The sequence below is a fragment of the Chiloscyllium punctatum genome, chromosome 1 (genome assembly GCF_047496795.1).
Source record: "Chiloscyllium punctatum isolate Juve2018m chromosome 1, sChiPun1.3, whole genome shotgun sequence".
Lineage (NCBI taxonomy): Eukaryota > Metazoa > Chordata > Chondrichthyes > Orectolobiformes > Hemiscylliidae > Chiloscyllium > Chiloscyllium punctatum.
Window position 1 is genome coordinate 105,745,243 of NC_092739.1, and position 23,073 is coordinate 105,768,315.

The 23,073-nt window shown below is 40.9% G+C and overlaps 1 protein-coding gene across 6 annotated transcripts in view; it reads left to right on the forward strand.

Moving 5' to 3' along the window:
• The window catches only part of atosb (atos homolog b), a 154,661-nt gene extending 134,306 nt beyond the window's left edge, over window positions 1-20,355 (forward strand). For all 6 annotated transcript variants that reach the window (XM_072571672.1, XM_072571677.1, XM_072571674.1 and 3 more), the window contains 2 exons: window positions 12,049-12,245; window positions 17,410-20,355. In XM_072571672.1, the coding sequence (XP_072427773.1) occupies window positions 12,049-12,245; window positions 17,410-17,563 (351 nt within the window). In that variant the 3' untranslated portion in view covers window positions 17,564-20,355. The remainder of the gene's footprint in view (window positions 1-12,048; window positions 12,246-17,409) is intronic.
• Window positions 20,356-23,073: the final 2,718 nt, after the last annotated feature.

Below are 23,073 nucleotides of genomic sequence, written 5' to 3' on the forward strand. Positions count from 1 at the left end.
GCAGGCTAAGATAAAAGGTAGGGAGGAGGGACTTGGGGGAGGGGCGTTGGAAATGCGATAGGTGGAAGGAGGTCAAGGTGAGGGTGATAGGCCAGAGTGGGGGTGGGGGCGGAGTGGTCAGGAAGAAGATTGCAGGTTAGGAAGGCGATGCTGAGTTCGAGGGATTTGACTGAGACAAGGTGGGGGAGGGGAAATGAGGAAACTGGAGAAATCGGAGTTCAATCTGATATTTTAGACACCATCAAGATATGGAGTCATAGCGTTTTAGAACATGCGAAGAGGCCCTTCAACCCATGTCTGTGTCAGTAATCAAGCACCAATTTTCTCTCAGCAGAAGTGGGTACTGCAGATACTGGAGATTAGAGTCAAGATTACAGTGGTGCTGGAAAGGCACAGCAGGTCGGGCAGCATCTGAGGAGCAGGAAAATCGACAGATTCCTGATGAAAGGCTTTTGCCCGAAACAACGATTTTTTTTTCCTGCTCCTCATGCTGCCTGACCTGCTGTGCTTTTCCATCACCAGTCTGATCTTGAACCTATTTTCTCTCATCCCATTTTCCAGCACAATAGCCCATAGCCTTGTATCTTGTGGCATTTCAATTGTTCACCTAAATGCTTTTCAAAGCCTACTGTTTCCACCCTTTCCAACAGTGAGTTCCAGATAACCCACTGTTATGGACCAGATTAAACCTACTCAAAACATGTCAAGCAGACATGTCTTATTTGTCTTATTTTAAAGGCAAGTATCAGGTGTTGCACTCTGGATGCAATTAGATTGATTAAACTACCAGATTTGAAGCAAAATGCACTTTAGTCATACACTACAGTTAAAATACAAACAAAGGATTGGAACAACTTAACTCTATTAGAAAACCTAGTAGAATGATAGATTATTGTCTAGTAAACAGTAACTGTTCCATTATAGTAACATTCTATAAACATACCATGGACAAAGGCAAATTCAGTAAATGAATAGATTGTCTCACATGCTACAGGAAGCAAACCCCAGCTTTTAGCTGTAACCAAGAGAGAAATAAGAGCTTCCAGACCAGCTTTGAGACCACAGCAACTGCTGAAAGCTAAAACTAAAAATCCTGCTTCTGTGGGAGCTTGACCCCACCCATTCAGCCTGCTTGTATTGTTCAAACTTTTAAGGAAAAACCCAAAGGCCCTAAGCTGTTTGTTGCCTTGAGACTGAGGCGCCGAGCAGTCTGCCCAAGTTCTCTTCATAAAAAGAACCAGGACAAAATACGCCTTTTAAAACCATAGTATCACCACATTCACGGCCCTCTAGGTGAAACAAAACTAAGTCCCGTCTAATCCTCCTGCCCTTGATTTTAAATCTATGATTCCTCTATGTCACTCATAATGTTTTGGAAGTACTGGTGTTGAACTAGGGTGAACAAAATTAAAAATTTTGACATGTTTTGAGTATGTTTAATCTGGTCCACAACAGTGGGTATCTGGAATTCACTGTTGGAAAGGGTGGAAACAGTGGGCTTTGAAAAACATTTAGGTGAACAATTGAAATGCCACAAGATACAAGGCTATGGGCTATTGTGCTGGAAAATGGGATGAGAGGAAATAGGTTCAAGATCAGACTGACTAACCGGTCGAAGTCAAAGAATGCTGGTAGATGGTAAATATTCAGCCTGGAGCCCAGTTAGAAGTGGAGTTCCGCAGGATTAGTGCTGGGTCCTCTGCTGTTTGTAATTTTTATTAATGACTTGGAAGAGGGGGTCGAAGGGTGGGTCAATAGATTTGCAGATGATACAAAGATTGGTGGAGTTGTGGATAGTGAGGAGGGCTGTTGTCGGCTGCGAAGGGACTTAGATGTGATGCAGAGCTGGGCTGAGGAGTGGCAGATGGAGTTCAACCCTGTCAAGTGTGAGGTTGTCCATTTTGGAAGGACAAATAAGAATGCGGAATACAGGGTTAACGGTAGGGTTCTTAGTAAGGTGGAGGAGCAGAAGGATCTTGGGTTCTATGTTCATAGATCTTTGAAAGTTGCCACTCAGGTGGATAGAGCTTGTAAGAAGGCCTATGGTGTATTAGCGATCATTAGCAGAGGGATTGAATTCAAGAGTCGTGAGGTGATGTTGCAGCTGTACAGGACCTTGGTAAGGCCACATTTGGAGTACTGTGTGCAGTTCTGGTCACCTCATTTTAGGAAAGATGTGGAAGCTTTGGAGAGGGTGCAGAGGAGATTTACCAGGATGTTACCTGAAATGGAGAATAGGTCGTACGAGGATAGGTTGAGAGTGCTAGGCCTTTTCTCATTGGAACGGAGAAGGATGAGGGGTGACTTGATGGAGGTTTATAAGATGATCAGGGGAATAGATAGACAGTCAGAGACTTTTTTCCCCAGGTACAACAGAGTGTTACAAGGGGACATAAATTTAAGGTGAAGGGTGGAAGGTATAGGGGGGATGTCAGGGGTAGGTTCTTTACCCAGAGAGTGGTGGGGGCATGGAATGCGCTGCCTGTGGGAGTGGCAGAGTCAGAATCATTGGTGACCTTTTAAGCAGCAATTGGATAGGTACATGGATTGGTGCTTAAGCTTGGACAAATGTTCGGCACGACATCGTGGGCCGAAGGGCCTGTTCTGTACTGAATTGTTCCATGTTCTATCTCACAATGCCAGGTTATAGTCCAACAGGTTTATTTGGAAGCACTAGCTTTCAGAGCACTGCTCCTTCATCAGGTGGTTGTACACCTCAAACAGGTTGTCCATCATCTTTTTCTCTCCAAGGAAAGCATCCCCAGCTGATCTAGTCTCTTTTCAGACTCACTAAGTCAGGCAACATCCTGGTGAATTCCCTCTGCATATTCTTCCTATAATGTGGCAATCAGAACTGCATGCAGGACTCCAGCTATGGCGTAATTATTGTCTTGAAAAGCTCCATCATAACCTCCTTGCTGTTGTATTCAATGACTCACCTAATGAAGGCAAGTATCCATAGGCTGCTGTATCTATTTTATCTACTTGTTTGGTTGCCTTCAAGACCTGTGTCTCTGATCCTCTGCCCTTCCTCGGTCCTACCATAAAAATTCCATTATCTTGTTCATGTTCTGACTATTTACTATTTACTACACCACCAATTTTCATGTCATCTGCGGGCTTACTGATTAAACCTCATACATGCATGTCGAGATCATAAATATTGAAATATATTCTCTCAAAAGGGAAATATTAGCCAAAGGAAGCCAGATCTCCCTGGATGACACAAAAAAAGTAGAAATTAAGATAAAGAAGAAAAACTGTTTATGATGGATCCCAACTAGAAAATAGCCAGTTTGAATATTGACGATTCCAGAAGATGGTGGAAAAGCAAATCAGAGAAGGAGCATGAGAAAAGACTGGTCTCCAACATAGAAAGCAATTTCCCCAAAGACTTCTATAAGCGTATAGATAGTAAAAGGAGGACTAGGCTGATAGGGACTAAACAAGGGATTTGCACATGGAAGTTCAGAACATACTGACGTCTTAAGTTAATATATTTCATTCATCTCTACCAAGGAGAAAGATGCTGCCCAGGCAACAATGAAATAGGATTGCATAGATTGTTTGCACCTTACTTTTTTTTTCTCTTTATATTCATTCACGGGATGAGGGCGTCGCTGGCTAGACCAGCATTTATTGCCCATCTTTGCCTGGTCTAGTCTACATGAGACTCCAGACCCAGCAATGTGGTTAATACATGTGGTTCAAGAAGTACCCTCGGGACAGATAGGAGTGGGCAATAATGCTATCCTAGCAAGTGACAGCCTTAGCCAACAAACACTTAAATAAAAGTACTGTTAAATTTGTTAATGAGCATTTTATTTATGTCTATCTTAGCTATTTTAAAAGGTATTAGTTTGCCCTCAGCATTTCAGCCTGTTCTGGACACAACTTCAGGAAAGAAGTGAAGACATTAGAGAGTGTGCAGACAGGGTTCAATTGAATAGTTCCAGAAATGAGGAGTTCCAGTTAGGAGGGTAGATTATAGAGAATGTTGGAACTTTTTCCCATGGAGAAGAGAAGGCTGAGAGAGAAGACCTGGTAGAGGTATTCAAAATAAAAATGGATTGGATGTGGAGAAAATATTCCCTATCGTGTCACAGCTGAAACAAGATGACTTAATTCGTAAAAGAAATAAATGTGACATGAGGAAAAGATTTGTCATGCAGCAAGTGAGGTTAAGGTCTGGAATACATTGTCTGAAAGGGGAAAGTGAAGCTTCCAAAAAATTAATTGGGCTAATATTTAAAAAGGGAGTATGTAGCATTCCAGAGAAAAGCCAAGAAAATGGCATAAATGAATTACCTACTCAGAGCTGGTGCAGAAATGATGGGCCAAGTGGCCTCCTGTGCTGGAACATTTCTGGGTCAAGATTCTGGAATTCTGACCTGAATAGCATTCTGAATCTACCTACAGAAAGTGTTCAAGAAGGCAGTCCACCATCACCTTGGGCAATGAAGGGTATGCCCAGCCAATGCCCATATCTCATGCATGAATTTTTCTTCATTTAAATTACATCCCCGGAATGTCCTTTTGCTCTGGAAACATGTTGAAAAACTTACCCAAGCTACTTTTAACCATAGATAGTGAAATAATTCCACAGAGGCCAGTATCCAGTCACCAAGCCCATGGAGAGTCCTTGACACTGATTTAGCTCTGAGTAAACAGAACCTCTGACACTCCTGTTCTAATCTGTCAGCCAGGGCTCCCTGACTGGGCCAGATTAACACCCCAATCAGGGAACTTCTATTCTGTGGAGTCCACCTGACTAACCTTGTTTTCATCACTATAGATATCTTGTTAGATGTTGTGCATTTTGCAAGGTGAAAATGACACCATAAATTAACCAGGAATTGTCTGAACGGTTTGTAGTTTTTCCTGATCTATTTTCTTGTCAGGCTTCTTTTGTCTGGCAAGCCATTTTGCCCATAAGGGAGCAGAAAATCACTTTTTTTTTGTCTTGCTCCAATGAAATATCAACACTAAAACAATATTAAAGGTTCTCATGATTGTACTTAGTTCATTATTGATTTATAATTTCAGGGGAATCAGTGTGTACTACAAATATTCACTGGGGCCACAAGTTTTTAATTTATTTTAAAATTTGGTATCCATGACTTGCATTGGGAGAGCTAGTTATTTCAGCTGGTATGACCAATAACAGCTTGCAATTTAAAGCACCTTTTAATGGCCTACATCTCAAAATTTGAGACTTAAAGAGATGCTTGAAAAGGTGATCGAAATCTTAAGCTTAAGGAGACAATTGGGGAACGAACTTTAGTATGGAGCCAATTGAACCATAATGGTTAATGGTGGAGTCATAAAAATCAGAAATGCACAAGAAGCAGGAATTCCAGGAGTACAGATCGTTGAAGGTCATGGGGCTGAAGAAGGCTATTGAAATAGGGAGAGGCAAGGGCATGAAAGAATTGAACTGAAAACAGGAGAAATTTGCCAAGTGATTTTTTTTGTCATAGGAGTCAATGCATGTGAAGTGCATTCAGATCCAGGCAGCAAAAACACATTGCACCAGTTGAGTGCAGGGTGAAAGTGAGGACTGCAGATGCTGGAGATTAGAGTCAAGATTAGAGTGGTACTGGAAATGCACAGAAGGTCAAACAGAATCAGAGGACCAGGAAAATCGACGTTCCCAGCAGGAGCCCTTCAGGAATCAGTTGAGACCAGTTAGTTGTGGAGATTTACAACATGGAAACAGACTCTTCAGTCCAACTTGTCCATGCTGACCAGATATCGTAAAGTAATCTAGTTCTGTTTGCCAGCATTTGGCTCATATCCCTCTAAATCCTTCCTATTCAGATACCTATCTGGATGCCTTTTAAATATTGTAATTGTACCAGCTTCCACAATTTTCTCTGGCACCTCATTCCATACATACACCACCCTCTGTATGAAAAGATTGCCCCTTAGATCCCTTTTCAATCTTTTATCCAATTCCTATACTCGATGCAATGATCAATAAAGACAAGCATACTAAATACCTTCTTCACTATCCTGTGTACCTGCACTTGCAAGAAACTATAAACCTGTACTCCAAGGTCCCTTTGTTTGGCAAGACTCCCCAGGACATTACTATTAAGTGTATATGTCCTGCCCCGATTTCCTCTACAAAATCTCACATTTATGTAGATTACACTCCATCTGCTGGGCCTCTATCCATTTGCCCATCTGATCGAGATCCCATTGTACTCTGAGGTAACTTCCTTCACTGTCCACTACACCACCAATTTTGGTATCATCTGAAAACTTATGTTCACATCCAAATCATTATATAAATGACAAAAAGCTGTGGACCCAGCACCGATCCTTGTGGCAGACTGCTGGTCACAGGCCTCCAGTCTGAAAGGTAACCCTCTACCACCACCCTCTGTCTCTTATCTTCAAGCCAATTTTGTATGAAAATATTTAGGAAGGTTAGATCACAAAGAAAGCTAACTAATCTACCACAAGAAACCTTGTTGAATGCCTTACTGAAGTCCACATAGACAACATTGACTGCTCTGCCTTCATCAATCCTCTTTGTCACTTCAAAAAACTCAATCAAGTTAGTGAGACTCGAATTTCCACATACACAGCCATGTTAACTACCCACAATCACTCCTTGCTTTTGCAAATACATGTAAATTCTGTCCCTCAGAATCCCCTCCAACGAGTTACTCACCGCTGATGCTGGATTCATTGGTCTACAGCTCTCTGGCTTTTTCTTATCATCATAATGGCTCCATGTTAACCAACCCCTGGTCTACCAGCACCTCATCTGTGGCAATCAATGATACAAATATTTCAGCAAGGGGCCCAGGAATCCCCTCCCTAGCTTCCCACAAAATTTTAGGGTACACCTGATCCGGTGCTGGAGATTTATCCGCCTTTATGCATTTTAAGACATCCAGCAGCAACACCTTCGATAATATGGACACTTTGAGATATCAGTGTTTATTTTACCACTGTATTCCCCACATATTCTTCTTCACAATAAATGCTCATGCAAAATACTCATTTAGTGACTCCTGCAGTTCCACACAAAAGTGGCCTTGCTTTATTCCTGATGAAGGGCTTTTGCCCGAAACGTTGATTTCGAAGCTACTTGGATGCTGCCTGAATTGCTGTGCTCTTCCAGCACCACTAATCCAGAATATGGTTTCCAGCATCTGCAGTCATTCTTTTTACCTGATAGTTAAGGGGCCCTATTCTGTTCATGGTTGCTCTTTGTCCTTAACGTACAGTATTCAGAGAAGCCTTTTGGATTCTCTTAGACCCTATTTGCCAAAGCTATCTCTTGTCCCCTTTTTGCTTTCCCGATTTTCCTTCCTGAGAATATTCCCATTGCCTTTTATACTCCCCTAGGGATTTACTCCGTCCCTGCTGTCTTCCTGACATATGCTTCTGTTACGACACTGGGTAAACCCTTATCCTTGCTTTAAACAAGCAACACAGAAAAGATTTATCCCGTGCGGTAATTTATGAAAGTCCAAGAGGCCAAGAACTATTTAAAGTAAAAATTAGCAACTTTATTTCTTAAAGTATAACAGAGAAAAACTAACAACTAGTTAGAACTCCTTCCTCCAACTTATCTTTTACTTTCCCTTCTGATAATACTCGTCCGAATACCCCTCCCCCCACCCCACAACAGAGTAAGATTTACCAAAAAAAAATTCAAATTTCTGTGTTTTTGTCTCCAGGCAACCAGCTACTCCAGCTGCTGGACCACATGTTACATCATATCTTGTTCATAACACTTGGTGCTGTCAGATAGTTCTGTCAGCTTTTAACTCTTAAAGGTACAGTACACCCACATCTTCATAATACTTCCTTTATCTTAACCAGAACCTCAATTTCTCTAGTCATGCAACATTCCCCGTATTTGCCAGATTTTCCCCTTCATCCTAGCAGGAATATACTGTCTCAGGACTTGTGTCTCTAGCACAATGCCAATAAGGTGATCATCTCTTCCTTATTTCTCTGTTCCAACCAACTCATTGGAACACTCCTCCAGGGAGTATGTTCAAAGTACAGCTGAAATGTTATGCCAGGCCAAAAATGTCACTCCTCCTCCTCCTCCTCCTCCGCATACTCCTCCTCCTCCTCCTCCTCCTCCTCCTCCGCATACTCCTCCTCCTCCTCCTCCTCCTCCTCCTCCTCCTCCTCCGCATACTCCTTTGTATTCTTCCTATATCATGTAGACACTGGAACATTAAGCCGCCAGTCTTGTCCATCCCTGAGCTATTTCTCTGTAATATCACTGATATCCCAGTCCCATGTTCCCACCCATGCCCGGAGTTCTTCTGCCTTACCTGTTTGATGCCTTGCAGTGAAACAACTGAAGTTTAATTGACATTGTTCTGTGCTTTGCTCTTGCCTGCTTTAACTATTTGACTTTTACATTAGATTCCCTACAGTATGGAAACAGGCCCTTTGGCCCAACAAGTCCACACCGACCCTCTGAAGAGTAACCCATGCAGACCCATTCCCCTACCCAAGATTTACCCCTAACTAATGCACCTAGCACGATGGGCAATTTTGCATTGCCAATTCACCTGCCCTGCACATGTTTGGATTGTGGGAAGAAACCGGAGCACCTGAAGGAAACCCACGCAGACACTGGGAGAATGTGCAAACTCCACACAGACAGTCGCTCGAGGCTGGAATCGAACCTGGGTCCCTGGTGCTGTGAGGCAGCAGTGCTAACCACTGAGCCACATTTTCCCAACTGCATTTGCCTCAGACTGACCCCTTTTCTGTCTGAGACCCCACCCCCACTCCCCAACTGGTATAAATCCTCCTAGGTGCCCCTCTCCAATCTCCTTGCCAGTTTGATCACCTTATTGGTCCCATTCCGATTCAGGTGCAAGCTGTTCTTCTTATACCTGTCGCTTCTACTCCAGAAGAAATTCCAATGATCTGAAAATGTGTATCGTTCTCACTGACACCAGCTCATCATGCATGCATTATTCTGCTTTATTCTCATGTACTAGTGAGAGTAGAAATATGCCATTGGGAGTAATCCAGATATTACTGCCCTCGGAGGCCTACTTTTTATCCTCCTGTCAAAGATCTAGTGTACACTCCTCAGAATCTCATCCTTTTCTCTTCCTCTGTTGTTGGTTCTAATGTGTACAACGACCTCCTGCTGGTCCCTCTCCCTTTTTGAGAATATTCTGCACCCTTTCCGAGGCATTCTTGACCCTGTCACCCAGGAGACAACATAACATTCTGGTATTCCGTTGTCTGCCTCAGGAATGTCCATTTATGTCCAGCTTGAGTGATGGATGAAAGGCTATGGGGGAAGATGATGTGGTGACTCATGTCAACACTACCTGTAGGTTATTGTACTATAGTTTTCTGTTGTCACAATCACAGGACTCCATTTGTGACTTTAAGGACTGTTTAAATTACTTTATGGTGTAGATAAGCCATGATTCCAGTGAATGATGAAAACAGCTTTTCTATGTTCCTGCTACACCACTGAAACAGAAGTCTGATTGATTGCGAGATTTCAAATATGGAACTTTGGAGAAAATAGGCACAGATTTGGGAGGCAGCAAAAAGGGCTTCAAAGTGTGAAAAGTTGGGATGGTTTATTGCACGAATGAAAGAGTCAAAGATTGTTTTTTTTTGAGGGGGCAGTGGCACATTTTAGAAGGGTATTGTTATCAAAAACAAGGGATTATTAGCTCCTCATAAAAGTTTATTTGATACCACCTCATTCAGTATGCTAGTTTTAGTTTCGTATTAATAATGTTTATAATTTACGTATATGCCTTGGAGTTGGGAACCAAGTGTAATGTGTCAAAGTTTGTAGATGACACTAAGATGAGTGGTAGAGCAAAGCATGCAAATGCTGGCAGGTGGGACTAGATTGGGTTGGGATATCTGGTCGGCGTGGACAGGTTGGACCGAAGGGTCTGTTTCCATGCTGTACGTCTCTATGACTCTATGACTCAAATTCTGCAGAGGGATATAGTTAGGTTAAATGAGTGGAAAAAGGTCTGGCAAATGTGAGGTCATCTATTTTGGTCAGAACAACAGTAAAATGAACTATTATTCAAATGGTGAAAAATTACAGCGTGCAGCTGTGCAAGGGGACCTGGGTGTCTTTGTACATGAACATCAAAATGTTGGTTTGCAGGTACAGCCGGTAAATAAGAAGGCAAATAGAATATTGTCCTTCATTGCTCGAGGAATGGAGTTTAAAAACAGGGACATTATGCTGCAGCTGTGTAGGGTGCTGGCAATGCCACAGTTAGAGTCATAGTGATGTACAGCATGAAAACAAACATTTGGGTCCAACTCGTCCATGCCGACCAGCTATCCCAATCCAATCTAGTCCCACCTGCCAGCACTCTGCCCATATCCCTCCAAAACCTTGCTATTCATATATCCATCAAGATGCCTTTTAAATGTTACAATTGTACCAGCCTCCACCACTTCCTCTGGCAACTTATCCCATACATGTACCACCCTCTGTGTGAAAAAGCTGCCCCTTAGGTCCCGTTTATACCTTTGCCTTCTCACTCTAAACCTATGCCCTCCATTCTGGACTCCCCAACCCCAGGGAAAAGACGTTGTCTATTTATCCTATCCGTGCCACCCATACTTTTGTGAACCTCTATAAGGTCACCCCTCAGCCTCCGACGCTCCAGGGAAAACAGCCCCAGCCTGTTCAGCCTCTCCCCATAGCTCAAATCCTCCAACCCTGGCAACATCCTGGTAAATCTTTTCTGATTTTTCAAGGTTCACAACATCTTTCCAATAGGAAGGAGACCAGAATTGCACGCAATCTTCCAACAGTGGCCTAAACAATGTTCTGTACAGCCGCAACATGACCTCCCAACTCCTGTACTCAGTACTCCGACGTTTCGGGCAAAAGCCCTTATTGGTCAATTTTACTGCTCCTCAGATGCTGCCTGAACTGCTGTGCTTTTCCAGCAGCACTAATCCAGAATAAAGGAAAGCATACCAAATGCCGCCTTCACTATTTTATCTACCTGTGACTCCATTGGAGTATTGTGTACAGTTTCGATATCTTCAGAGTTGTAGAGCTGTAGAGATATACAGAATATAAACAGACACTTCAGTCCAACCTGTCCATGCTGACCAAGTATCTATATAAGTCTAGTCCCATTTGTCAGCATTTGCTCCATATTCCCTCTACACCCTTTTAAATGTTGTAATCATACCAGCCTCCACCACTTTCTCTGGAAGCTTACTTGAGAAAGGGTGTACTGGCACTGGAGGGGCGTGAAGAGGAGGTTCACTCGGTTGATTCCAGAATTGAGGGGGTTGGCTGATTAGGAAAGTTTGAGTAAATTGGGACCATACGCATTGGAATTTAGAAGAATGAGGAGGAATCTTGTAGAAACATATAGAATTATGAAGAGAATAGATAAGATTGAAGCAGAGGGGTTGTTTCCACTGATAGGTGAAACTAGAACGAGGGGGCATAGCCTCAAGATAAGGGGAAGCAAAATTATGATTGAGTTGAAGAGGAACCTCTTCACCCAGAGGGTTGGGAATATTTGGAATTCCCTGCCCAGTGAAGCAGTTGAGGCTAGCCCACTGAATGTTTTTAAGGCAAAGATAGATTTTTGAACAGTGAAGGAATTAAAGGTTATGGTAGGTGGAACTGGGTCCCCAGAAAGATCAGCCATGATCTTATGGAAGGGTGGAGCAGGCTTGAGGGGCCAGACTGTCTACCACCACCCCCCCCCCCCACCCCGCCCCCGCCCCCTATCTTACGTCCTTCTGTTTAATTATATTTCATTTTAATGTCTTATTTTGCTTGTATACAGTCTTAAGTTACCACGTGCTTCTGAAATTCTAAATGTTACTTACTTTCGCTTTTCCCATATCCTTTTCTCCCTCGGGTAAAAGTTGAGAGTTTTACGTATTTTGTTCACTGGCATATGATACATTCAGATTTTGTTCATAAGATCATTTGAAAACATCAAACCGACTAAGTTAAGAGCTACATTTCATTTACTTTTGGTGTTGATGATAACATCATAATGATTGTTGTTCCATTTACAGACCTTATTCAACCCAAATAAAACTGTGGTCAAGATGTTTTTAGTGACCTATGACTTCAGCGATATGCCACCAAACCACATTACACTTTTGCGCCACAGAATATTTCTAGTGCCAGTGGAAGAAAATGAAGGGACACATGAAAATATGGAAAATTCAGAAGTAAAGAAAAAAGTACTATGTTATCTGATTCATTTGAGGTATGTAGGTTCTGAAACTAACGCGTATCTCTCTATACGAGTAATATTGTATTGTTTCATTTCTAATCATTAATCGATTTGGAAATAACTTAGTTTTCAGCTGAGATTTTTGAAATATTTGGCTTTTAGATTGCCTTGTATTTTCATTATAAATTTTATTGTGAACAGAATAAGGGGGGGGGGCATATTGTCCAAAATTTGCAACTAAATCTTTGCCTATTCCTACCTACTAACTGCAAGCATACAATATTCAGCAGTAATTGTGGTGATTTATTATTTTTGAATTAAAATTATTGGACAAATTGCCAGAGCTAAGAGCAGCAAACTCCGTACCAATGATGATTCAAACTAAAACTTACTTTTATACAACCTCTGAGCGAACTTTAGTGGCAGCAATGTGGGTCTTGCTCATGGGTTGAAAACCAATGAGACCCCACACCAACTTTCCATAACAGGCATATCATCATGAGGCAATCAAGCACTACCTGACCCGTGTGGGACCTCTCACTTCTTCCTTCTTTCTGGGGAAGGTGGGACCTCTATAAACAGGATGGTCTACACCTGAACCTGAGGGGCACCAGTATCCTTGGGGGGAGGTTTGCTAGTGCTCTTTGGGGGGTGGGGGGGTGGTTAAACTAACTCTGCAGGGGCATGGGAACCTAGACTGTAGCTTTAGGGTGCAGGACCTGGAGGTTAGGAACATGGCATCAATCTCAAAGGAGGGTGCCTGTAAACAGGAAAGTGGCTTGAAGTGTGTATACTTCAATGCAGGAAGTATACGACATAAGGTAGGTGAACCTGCAGCGTGGGTTGGTACCTGGGATTTCGATGTTATGGCTATTACAGAGACATGGGTAGAACAGGGACAGGATTGGCTGTTGCAGGTTCCAGGGTTTAAATGTTTTCGTAGGGTCAGAGGTGGGGGTAAAAGAGGGGGAGGTGTGGCATTGCTTGTCAAAGATAGTATTACAGCGGTGGAAAGGATGATGGATGAAGACTTGCCATCTGAGGTAGTTTGGGCTGAGGTTAGGAATAGGAAAGGTGAGGTCACCCTGTTAGAAGTTTTCTACAGGCCTCCTAATAGTCCGAGAGACGTAGAAGAAAGGATTGCGAGGATGATTCAGGAGAAGAGTGAAAGTAATAGGGTGGTTGTTATGGGGGACTTTAACTTTCCTGATATTGACTGGGAAAGCTATAGCTCGAGTTCGTTAGATGGGTCTGTGTTTGTCCAATGTGTGCAGGAGGGTTTCCTGACACAATATGTAGACAGGCCAACAAGACGTGAGGCCATACTGGATTTGGTTCTGGGTAACGAACCAGGCCAGGTGTTAGAATTGGAGGTAGGTGAGCACTTTGGGGACAGTGAACACAATTCGGTGACTTTTACTCTAGTGATGGAGAGGGATAAGTGTGCATTGCAGGGCAAGAGTTATAGCTGGGGGCAGGGAAATTATGATGCGGTGAGGCACGAGTTAGGATGCGTGACTTGGAAAAGTGGGCTTCAAGGCAAGGGCGCAATTGATATGTGGAGTTTGTTCAAGGAGCAACTATTGAGTGTCCTTGATAAGTATGTACCTGTCAGGCAGGGAGGAAAGGGTCGTGTGAGGGAGCCGTGGTTTAATAAATAATTGGAATCCCTTGTTAAAGGGAAGAGGGCGGCCTATGTAAAGGTGAGGCGTGAAGGTTCAGTTGGGGCGATTGAGAGTTATAAGGTAGCCAGGAAGGATCTGAAGAGAGAGCTAAGAGCAGCAAGGAGGGGACATGAAAAGTCCTTAGTTGGTAGGATTAGGGAAAACCCAAAGGCTTTCAGGATGTATGGTATGTCAGGAATAAAAGAATGACTAGGGTAGGAATAGGTCCAGTCAAGGATAGTAGTGGGAAGTTGCGTGTGGAGGCTGAAGAGATTGGGGAGACACTGAATGAATACTTTTCGTTCGTATACACTCAGTAACAGGACATTGTTGCCGATTTGAATACTGAGTCACAATTAATTAGAATGGACGGCTTTGAGGTATATAGGGAAGAGGTGTTGGAAATTCTGGAAAGGGTGAAAATAGATAAGTCCCCTGGGCCTGGTGGCATTTATCCTAGGATTCTCTGGGAAGCAAGGGAGGAGATTGCAGAGCCATTGGCCTTCATTTTTATGTCCTCGTTGTCTACAGGAATAGTGCCAGAAGACTGGAGGATAGCAAATGTGGTTCCCTTGTTCAAGAAGGGGAATAGGGATAACCCTAGTAACTATAGGCCGGTGAGTCTCACTTCTGTTGTGGGCAAAGTCTTAGAGAGAATTGTAAGGGATAGGATTTATGAACATCTGGATAGGAATAATGTGATCAAGGATAGTCAGCATGGTTTTGTGAAGGGCAGATCGTTCCTCACAAACCTTATTGAATTCTTTGAGAAGGTGACCAAGGAAGTGGACGAGGGTAAAGCGGTAGATGTGATGTATATGGATTTTAGTAAGGCGTTTGATAAGGTTCCCCATGATAGGCTACTGCAAAACATACGGAGGTATGGCATTGAGGATGAGTTGGAGGTTTGGATTAGGAATTGGCTGGCTGGAAGAAGACAGAGGGTAGTAGTTGATGGTAAAGGTTCATCTTGGAGTGCAGTTACTAGCGGTGTTCCGCAAGGATCTGTTTTGGGACCATTGCTGTTTGTCATTTTTATAAATGACCTGGAGGAGGGGCTAGAAGGTTGGGTGAGCAAGTTTGCGGATGATACGAAAGTCGGTGGAGTTGTTGACAGTGAGGAAGGATGTGTCAGGTTACAGCGGGATATAAATCAGCTGTAGAGCTGGGCAGAAAGGTGGCAAATGGAGTTCAATGTGGGTAAGTGTGAGGTGATTCACTTTGGTATGAATAACAAAAAGATGGGGTACTGGGCTAATGTTCGGATACTTGGTAGTGTGGATGAGCAGAGGGATCTTGGTGTCCATGTACACAGATCTCTGAAAGTTGCCACCCAGGTAAATAGTGTGGTGAAGAAGGCATATGGCGTACTGGCTTTTATTGGTAGAGGAATTGAGTTCCGGAGTCCTGAGGTCATGTTGCAGTTGTATACGACTCTGGTGCGGCCGCATCTGGAGTATTGTGTGCAGTTTTGGTCACCATACTATAGGAAGGATGTGGAGGCACTGGAACGGGTGCAGAGGAGGTTTACCAGGATGTTGCCTGGTATGGTAGAAAGATCATATGAGGAAAGGCTGAGGCACTTGGGACTGTTTTCATTGGAGAAAAGAAGGTTTGGGGTGACTTGATAGAGGTGTACAAGATGATTAGGGGTTTAGATAGGGTTGACCATGAGAACCTTTTTCCACGTATGGAGTCAGCTATTACGAGGGGGCATAGCTTTAAATTAAGGGGGGGTAGGTATAGGACAGATGTTAGGGGTAGATTCTTTACTCAGCGAGTCGTGAGTTCATAGAATGCCTTGCCAGTAGCAGTGGTGGACTCTCCCTCTTTATGGGCATTTAAACGGGCATTGGATAGGCATATGGAGGATAGTGGGCTAGGGTAGGTTAGGTGGGCTTGGATCGGCACAACATCGAGGGCCAAAGGGCCTGTGCTGCGCTGTATTTTTCTATGTTCTATGTTCTATGAATGAAGGACCTTGTAGAGCCGAAGTTCTATCCCCAAGAGCTGCCGATTAGAAAGCATTTTTGTAAAATATGAATGTAATTTTGTAAAACATAAAATAATTTGCACACTCATTACTATATTAACCAAAAACAATTGATGGATCTTTCACACTTTTACTAATGAACTGTAGAATAGTACAACATGAGCAACCATTCCCAGTCTTGTCATCAGAGGAGTTTCTCAAAGTTCTTAGTAATTGAGAGCTCCCTATAGGTTAAATGTTAACTCCTGAAGCAGTTGTTCTACTTGGAACTTGGTCATGGCAAGGGAGCACACAGCCCTCCAAACAATCCATCTACGCAATGCTCCTGCTACAAAGTGTTGGTTGAGTTGGTAAATTGTGTATTCAGCCATCTTGGAACTTGGAGCCAGAACACAGTGAAAGTAAGTCATCCTTGATCCCAAAGGAGAAGTGGTGTTCTAAATCAGATTTTTCAGGAGGGTCCCAGATTGAACAGGTATTTTTCTTTATTCCTACATGTCATGTGGACATTGTTGGCCAAGACAACAATCCTTGTCCATTACTAGTTGCTCTGGAACTGAGTTTCTTGTTAGGTCATTTCAACGGACAGTATGAGGCAACCATGTTGTTGAAAGTCGTATGTAAGGCCAGACTGATAAGGAAGCCAGAGTGGAGAGCGTGGTGCTGGAAAAGCATAAGGGCTTTTGCCTGAACCATTGACTGTTCTGCTCCTTGGATGTTGCCTGAACTGCTGTGCTTTTCCAGCACGATGCTCTCGACTCTGATCTCCATCATCTGCAGTCCTTACTTTCTCCAGATAAGGAAACCAGATTTCCTTCTCTAGTGAAGTTTTTACAACTATCTACTATCATTGATGATGGTTTGTTTCATGCCCATTTAAATGCCCATAAAGAGGGAGAGTCCACCACTGCTACTGGCAGGGCATTCTATGAACTCATTACTGAGAATAGCTTTACTGAGAATAGCTTTTAAGTCTTCTAGAATTATTAATCAAATTTAGAGTTCACCAGTTAACATTGTAAGGTTTAAACCAGGTCCCAGGTCAGGGTCTGTAAATAAACAGTCCAATGACATTACCGCTATACCGTCTCCCAATTAAATGCTATCAGTTTTTATCTTGGGATACAATGAAATTGGCTTCAGCATTTGAACTTGCAAATGAGTAAAATATTTTCTAAGATTCCTGCTTCTGATTATTGGTTTCTCTTGTAAGTATTTGGGCTCAGGCCCAATGACACTATTATTTTCTTTGTTCAGGCTTGTACATGATTATTCTCTTCAATACTGTAAATCTATTAATGCCTATAGAAATGTACCTGAGCACGAGTGCAGAAGGGGAAAGATAGATTTTTCTGTTTATGATGAGCTGAATAAAATTCTGTTAGATTGTAAGATTTTCTCCTTAAGAGGAAATTTTTACCAGTTATTAATCTGATAATGTTTGTGTTGATGTAGAGTGCATTTCGGAATTTAAGTTGAAGGGTGGGTTTTATTAGCATCCCAATGTTGATTTGTTCTCTCTGTTCATCTAATTGTTCAGGTTTCAAAGTTCAAAGTCTGGGAAAATCTACTTGCACAGTGATATAAGGCTGCTGTTTTCACGAAAATCAAGTGAAGTGGATTCTGGTATACCTTATGAGTTAAAGTCATTTACAGAAATGCCAAGAAATCCAAAATATTCACCACGAGTTTAACACATCAATTTCAAGATTATCTATATTGCAGTTCAGTGATTTATTTATCTAGCAATTGGCTCTAACTAGTGGAACAAAACTCAGTTTCAGTTCAGTGTTAATGCGCATGCTTTGTAATAAACATTAAGGATTTGTTTAAAGTGCAGTTTCCTATTGTGGCATTCTGTAAATTTGGATTTTGAAAAGCACAGGAAACTTTGCTTTAATGTAAACCTACAATATTTAATCAACAGTTTTGCCCTCAGTTCATCGAAATTTAACTCCTTGACCTCTGTATCAAAGTCACATTTTACTTTGAACCACTGATTCATTTACTTTAAATATCTTCTATTGCCTGATTTCATAATTACAATAATTAGGTGGTTCCCCTGAAATGAGAGCCATTCAGGACCGCAAAAGTCAAATATTGCAATGTGGGAAGAAGTAATTTAGAAAAGAGTTGGATTAACCCTTTAACCTATACAGCTTATGCAAAAATCTATATGTAATTAAACATCTCTTCAATAGAGTTGTTGAATAGTGCTGCTTCTTCCATTCTCACTTTTGGCATTTTTATCCTTCACTCAAGAAACAGAATTAGATGTTTAATTTTTCTTTTAAATTTAAATCTATTTAGTTTGGTACATAAACTGATTTTTAACTTGTTCTAAGTACAGTCTACCGATCGAGAGACTGAACAACCATTCTGTTGTATAAGGAGAAAGAGGACATAAAGAAAACACTGGTGTATTGGCAACAGTTTAGAAAAATAGTTAATTTTACAGTGAGTTCTCCTTTTTAAGCTATTTCTTTGCCTTGTTTACTCACCTGTACCACCTGCTTCCTTTGTTTGGGAGAGTTGGTGGAAACCTGCTTTCCAGGTCTTTGCTGCTACTGTTCCATGAGCAATTACATGGGACAAAAGGGATATTTTGATTGGCTTCTGTATTATTATTTGGGAATATCTGATCCCTGCTGCCAGTCCCTAACCGTTGATGTTCCAACTATAAATGCATGGTCCCATGACTTGGTGCACAGAATTTGTATACAAATGCACTGTGGCACTTGGTGATGGTATATTTAATTATCTCACATTTGCCAAAGTGCTTTGAAAAGGTGGGGTTTTCTTGGGCCAATGTGCATCCAGGTAGTTTCCAAACTGGAATAAATTAAACTATACCTTTTGCATAAGGTGCCTATAGGTTAAAGTGTTACTTAAACTGTTTCCTAATGTTAGAATTTTTTTCATTTATGTGCTGTGGTTCTAAATCTGGAAGGTACACTTCAGAAATCTACATCTGTTTTTGTTTTTATCATAGTTATCATTGTCCTAACCCCAATCTACAAATCATATTGTTGAAACAATTGTAGAAACATGAAGCTAAGTGAGGTAGATGGTATTTTTGATGGAATAAACTGTTCTTGTAAATATCTTGGTTTTGAATGTTCTTTAAAGCTTGTGCAAAAATAAAATATTGAATTTGAGTCTCCACGTATGTATGGACAGGATTTTTCCCCAGTGATTAACCCTGAAAGCTACTGATCCACCACAGACCAAAACATTCCCAGATAGCTGATCTCACCTGGGTGGCAGTAAAAAATGCTACATTTTCAACAGAAAACCTGAAGTGCAGAAATATATAAAAGAATCACTTTTGATTAAAATTCAATAGCTCTTGATGCATATTGAGAGACAGATTGTGTTGTGATTTATGTTGCACTTCAAAATCCTGCAACAGTTATCTTTGGTGTTGGAATAGCTGGCTAGGTACCCAGTGGTAACTGAGGGCCATGGAACCATATCACCTTGCCTGAAAACAACATCTCCACAGTGGTTGAAAATTTGATGAAGTAAACTTCAACAACTGAGTAGCACAGAATCAGATCTCTATGCTTTATCTGACATGTAACCTGCTTGACCATCATCCAAGAGAATTAATTATCGGACTTCAGCTCACAGAAGAGGAAATAAAGCTAGCTAGAATGGCAAAAACATGGAATGTAAAATGAAGGATAAAAGTAAACAAGGTAACTAGGATAGACTGGGCAGTTGGAGACAAAATTACTTAGTTTCCACTTTCTCTTATTTGTAAGAGACAAACTTGACAGCAACAAAATCGATTTCGCTATGATGAGGCAAATAGCTAAAGGCTTAATTGGGAAACTTAACTGGCAGGAAGGACAATGTGCTTCCAACAGTAAATTTCAGGATCTTCACCTGATTGCTTCTCATTGTAGATTTGTTTTTTTAATTCACATGCTGTAATAGTCATATTATCCTTGCTAGTAAATTGTCCCCTGCCTCAACTGAAATTGAACTTTATTTTGGAGGCTGACCACCTTTCTCTATCATCTGGTGGAAATTTATGCAGGCTTTTGTAAAGTTAAGTCTTCAGTTGGGTGTTAGTAGGAAGCATTTGGCCTCTGGCTTACTCTTCCATGACAATTCATCTGTGAAGAAAAATGCCATATGAAAAATAACAGTGCCTACTTTAATAAAGGTATCACAAAAAAAATCATTCTTGCACAATACTGTACCTGCACTGCACATTGTACTTGTGCCTTCAATTCTCATATGCCAAGTTATACATTCTGGCTCGTGAGAGAACTCCTCTGTATGTGATTGTGAATGATCTTACAGTATGCCACAATGCTGTATTTTAAAGAGAAGTATTTTTCATTTGTTTAAAATAATGTTATGCTGTGCAGATTTATATTTGTAATATAATTATGTAGATTTTAAGTTTCATGTGTTAACAGGAGTGCCACAATGTTAATAAAAAGTACATTCACCCAAAATACTGGGTTATCAATAGTAAGGTGTCCTCTAAAAGTGCTTACATATTGTACTTTAAATTAATTGCTTTGCCTCACACTGAATTTGCATGGCCATCACATTTTATGCAACCTCACTGGTGTCACAATAATCCAAAATCAAGCTTTTTAAAAAAGGTCTGGTCAGACATTTAGCCTCATGGGAACTGAGGGTATTATGGCAAGCTGGAGAACCATGAATATCATCATTGTCACTGAAAGCAGTCAACATTGCAAGGAAGAAAATCTTGGATTTACGTTGCACCTTATCAAATTCCTATTGATGTTCTGAACCAGGTCACCACCAATCAATTAATTTTGTAGTTCCTATAACTAGTAAGCAGGAAGAATAATGATCACTTGATCTGGTTTTGGTGTTAATTTGGGGAATACTGGCTCAAATGTCACTGATATTTTCTGCTGCTCTTAATGCTCAAATTAGCAGGTTTTTTTTAACCACAATCCAAAATTTAGCACTTTTGATAATATAATGGTTAGTCAGTGATAGATTTACCTGACACTTGAGTAAGTGTTTACAGTCAGTAGTGGGGTATAAACCTACAATTGGGTGAAAATTTTGATTTGGGTGAAAATCTTATCAGTTGAGTCAAGCTGACATTAGGCTGGAAAACAATTTGGATATGCACACAAGATTTTAATGACAGTCTTATGAAAGTCACGGCATGCACGTATCTTGCATTGATTTTTTATTAAGAGGAGGTATGTGCAGAACAATCACCACATGATGTTGCTAGGCCTGATGCCCAAAAAGGAACATGCTATTTGAGGATTATTCCTAACGCAGGAAAAAGCAAAATTCACCAGTCAATATTGATAACATCATCCTTTTCTTTGCTTGCCCGTGTTTTAACCTAGCCTTTAAAATGATGCTTTTGGAATTATATCTTGAAATCTAGATTTAAAATGTTCTTTTCTGGAAATTCTGAAACAATCTGAGAACTTCCCTCTACACCTAAATTGATGACTGTACTTGATCACTTTTGAATTGCAAATACTCTGTTCCACACTGTCCATCTAATGCCTTGAATGCAGTAACATCCTAAGGTATTATACAAGAGTAGTGATCAAATGTGATACCAAGCCACAGGAGACTATAAACCGTAATGAAAAAGCTAAGTTTAAAGAGGATCTTATCAGGGGAAAAGTGTGGTTGAAAGTATTGAACTTAAGCTAAAATTAGAATACATAATAGTAAACTACTCTCAAATGTTCAAACAGCACATCATAGCATATGTTATTGAATGAATGCACAGTCATACAGAGGATGAAGGGTTTGTCTGACTGGTCACTATCTAATCCTGATAGGATGTCACACATTGAAATAGAATGCAGCTTTGAGATCCTGTAAACCTTTGTCATTAAGAATCAAAATGGCTATTTTTAAGAAATCAATCTAGAATGTACATAATAAAAGTAGAAGCACAAGTAGACCATTCGGCCCCTCAAATCTGTGTAATTCAATAAGATCATGGTTGATATGATCTTGGCCTCAATCCCAAACTCTGTAAATAATCATTTTCAGCACAAGTTTGTAACTGAAATAAAAGACCTTTCAATTTATTAACAGTAAAATACATTTAGTAGAGCAAAATTAAACATAAAAGTAATCTAATTGGTCTATTATATAAATCTATTTTGAGTTTTCAGCTCCATTTAAACAAGACCGATAAACAGGTAAGGAATGAAAGAATAAAATAAACAACAAAACTGACCAGATGTGTAACTGGATTCCATGAAACGTTTTTGCAGAGAGGGAAAGGATGTTTGTCAGTTGTTTTTCGGAAAGTGTGAATAAGAGTCACCTTTCCAATTCACTCAGATCAAGTATAACTTTGTTTCTATTCCCTTACTTCCAAGAGCTGTTAAGAGAGGTTAGACATGGACCTTTCAGGTTTTCATACTGAAGAATCAACAGCAAGATTCCTTGCCACAGAAAACACAGTTCAAAACCCAATTCAAACTCTGAGCACTCCCTACAGACCAACTGCCTTCTCCTTTTAATTAGGACTCAACCTGCAATTAAGTTCCAGGCCTAGCTTCATGAATAAAGAGAAGCTTGTCTGGTTTGTTTTCCTTTCAATATAAGCTGTCCAATAGTCATCTTTAGCTCACAGTTCTGAATTCACAGCTCTAAATGAAAATCGATAAAAAATATATTTAAAATTTGAAAAGTCAGTGAGTTGAAGGGAATTTGATTTGGACAAAACTGACTGGGAGTGCAGCATTTTAACTGAATGTGTGAATTGGAAGGCTTAGCTAAACTTCAGGAAATAGCTAGAGGGGCCAAATGGCCTATTCTTGCTTCTTTGTATGATTTGGCTTCAACAAATATAATCACTTTTGGATAGTGCTACCACGCATTCAGTTTTAAAGAGTCACACATTCACTCTGAGGCTTGCCCTCAGGTCCTAGTCTCCTACTGGTAGGAGCATCACTTTGATATCCACTCTATCCTCTCCGTATTCTCTAAGCTTCAATCCAATCCCTAATTCTTCTAAACTCCATCGAGGACAGACCCAGAGTCCTCGACTGCTGCTTATACGACAAGCTCTTCATCGCAGGGATCATTCTTGTAAACCACTTCTGGACTCACTCCAACATCACATCTTTCAATACAGGATCCAAAACTGCTCTTAACATTCTTGCTATTACAATCTTGAATATACTTTAACATTTTATCAATGATAGGTGATTAG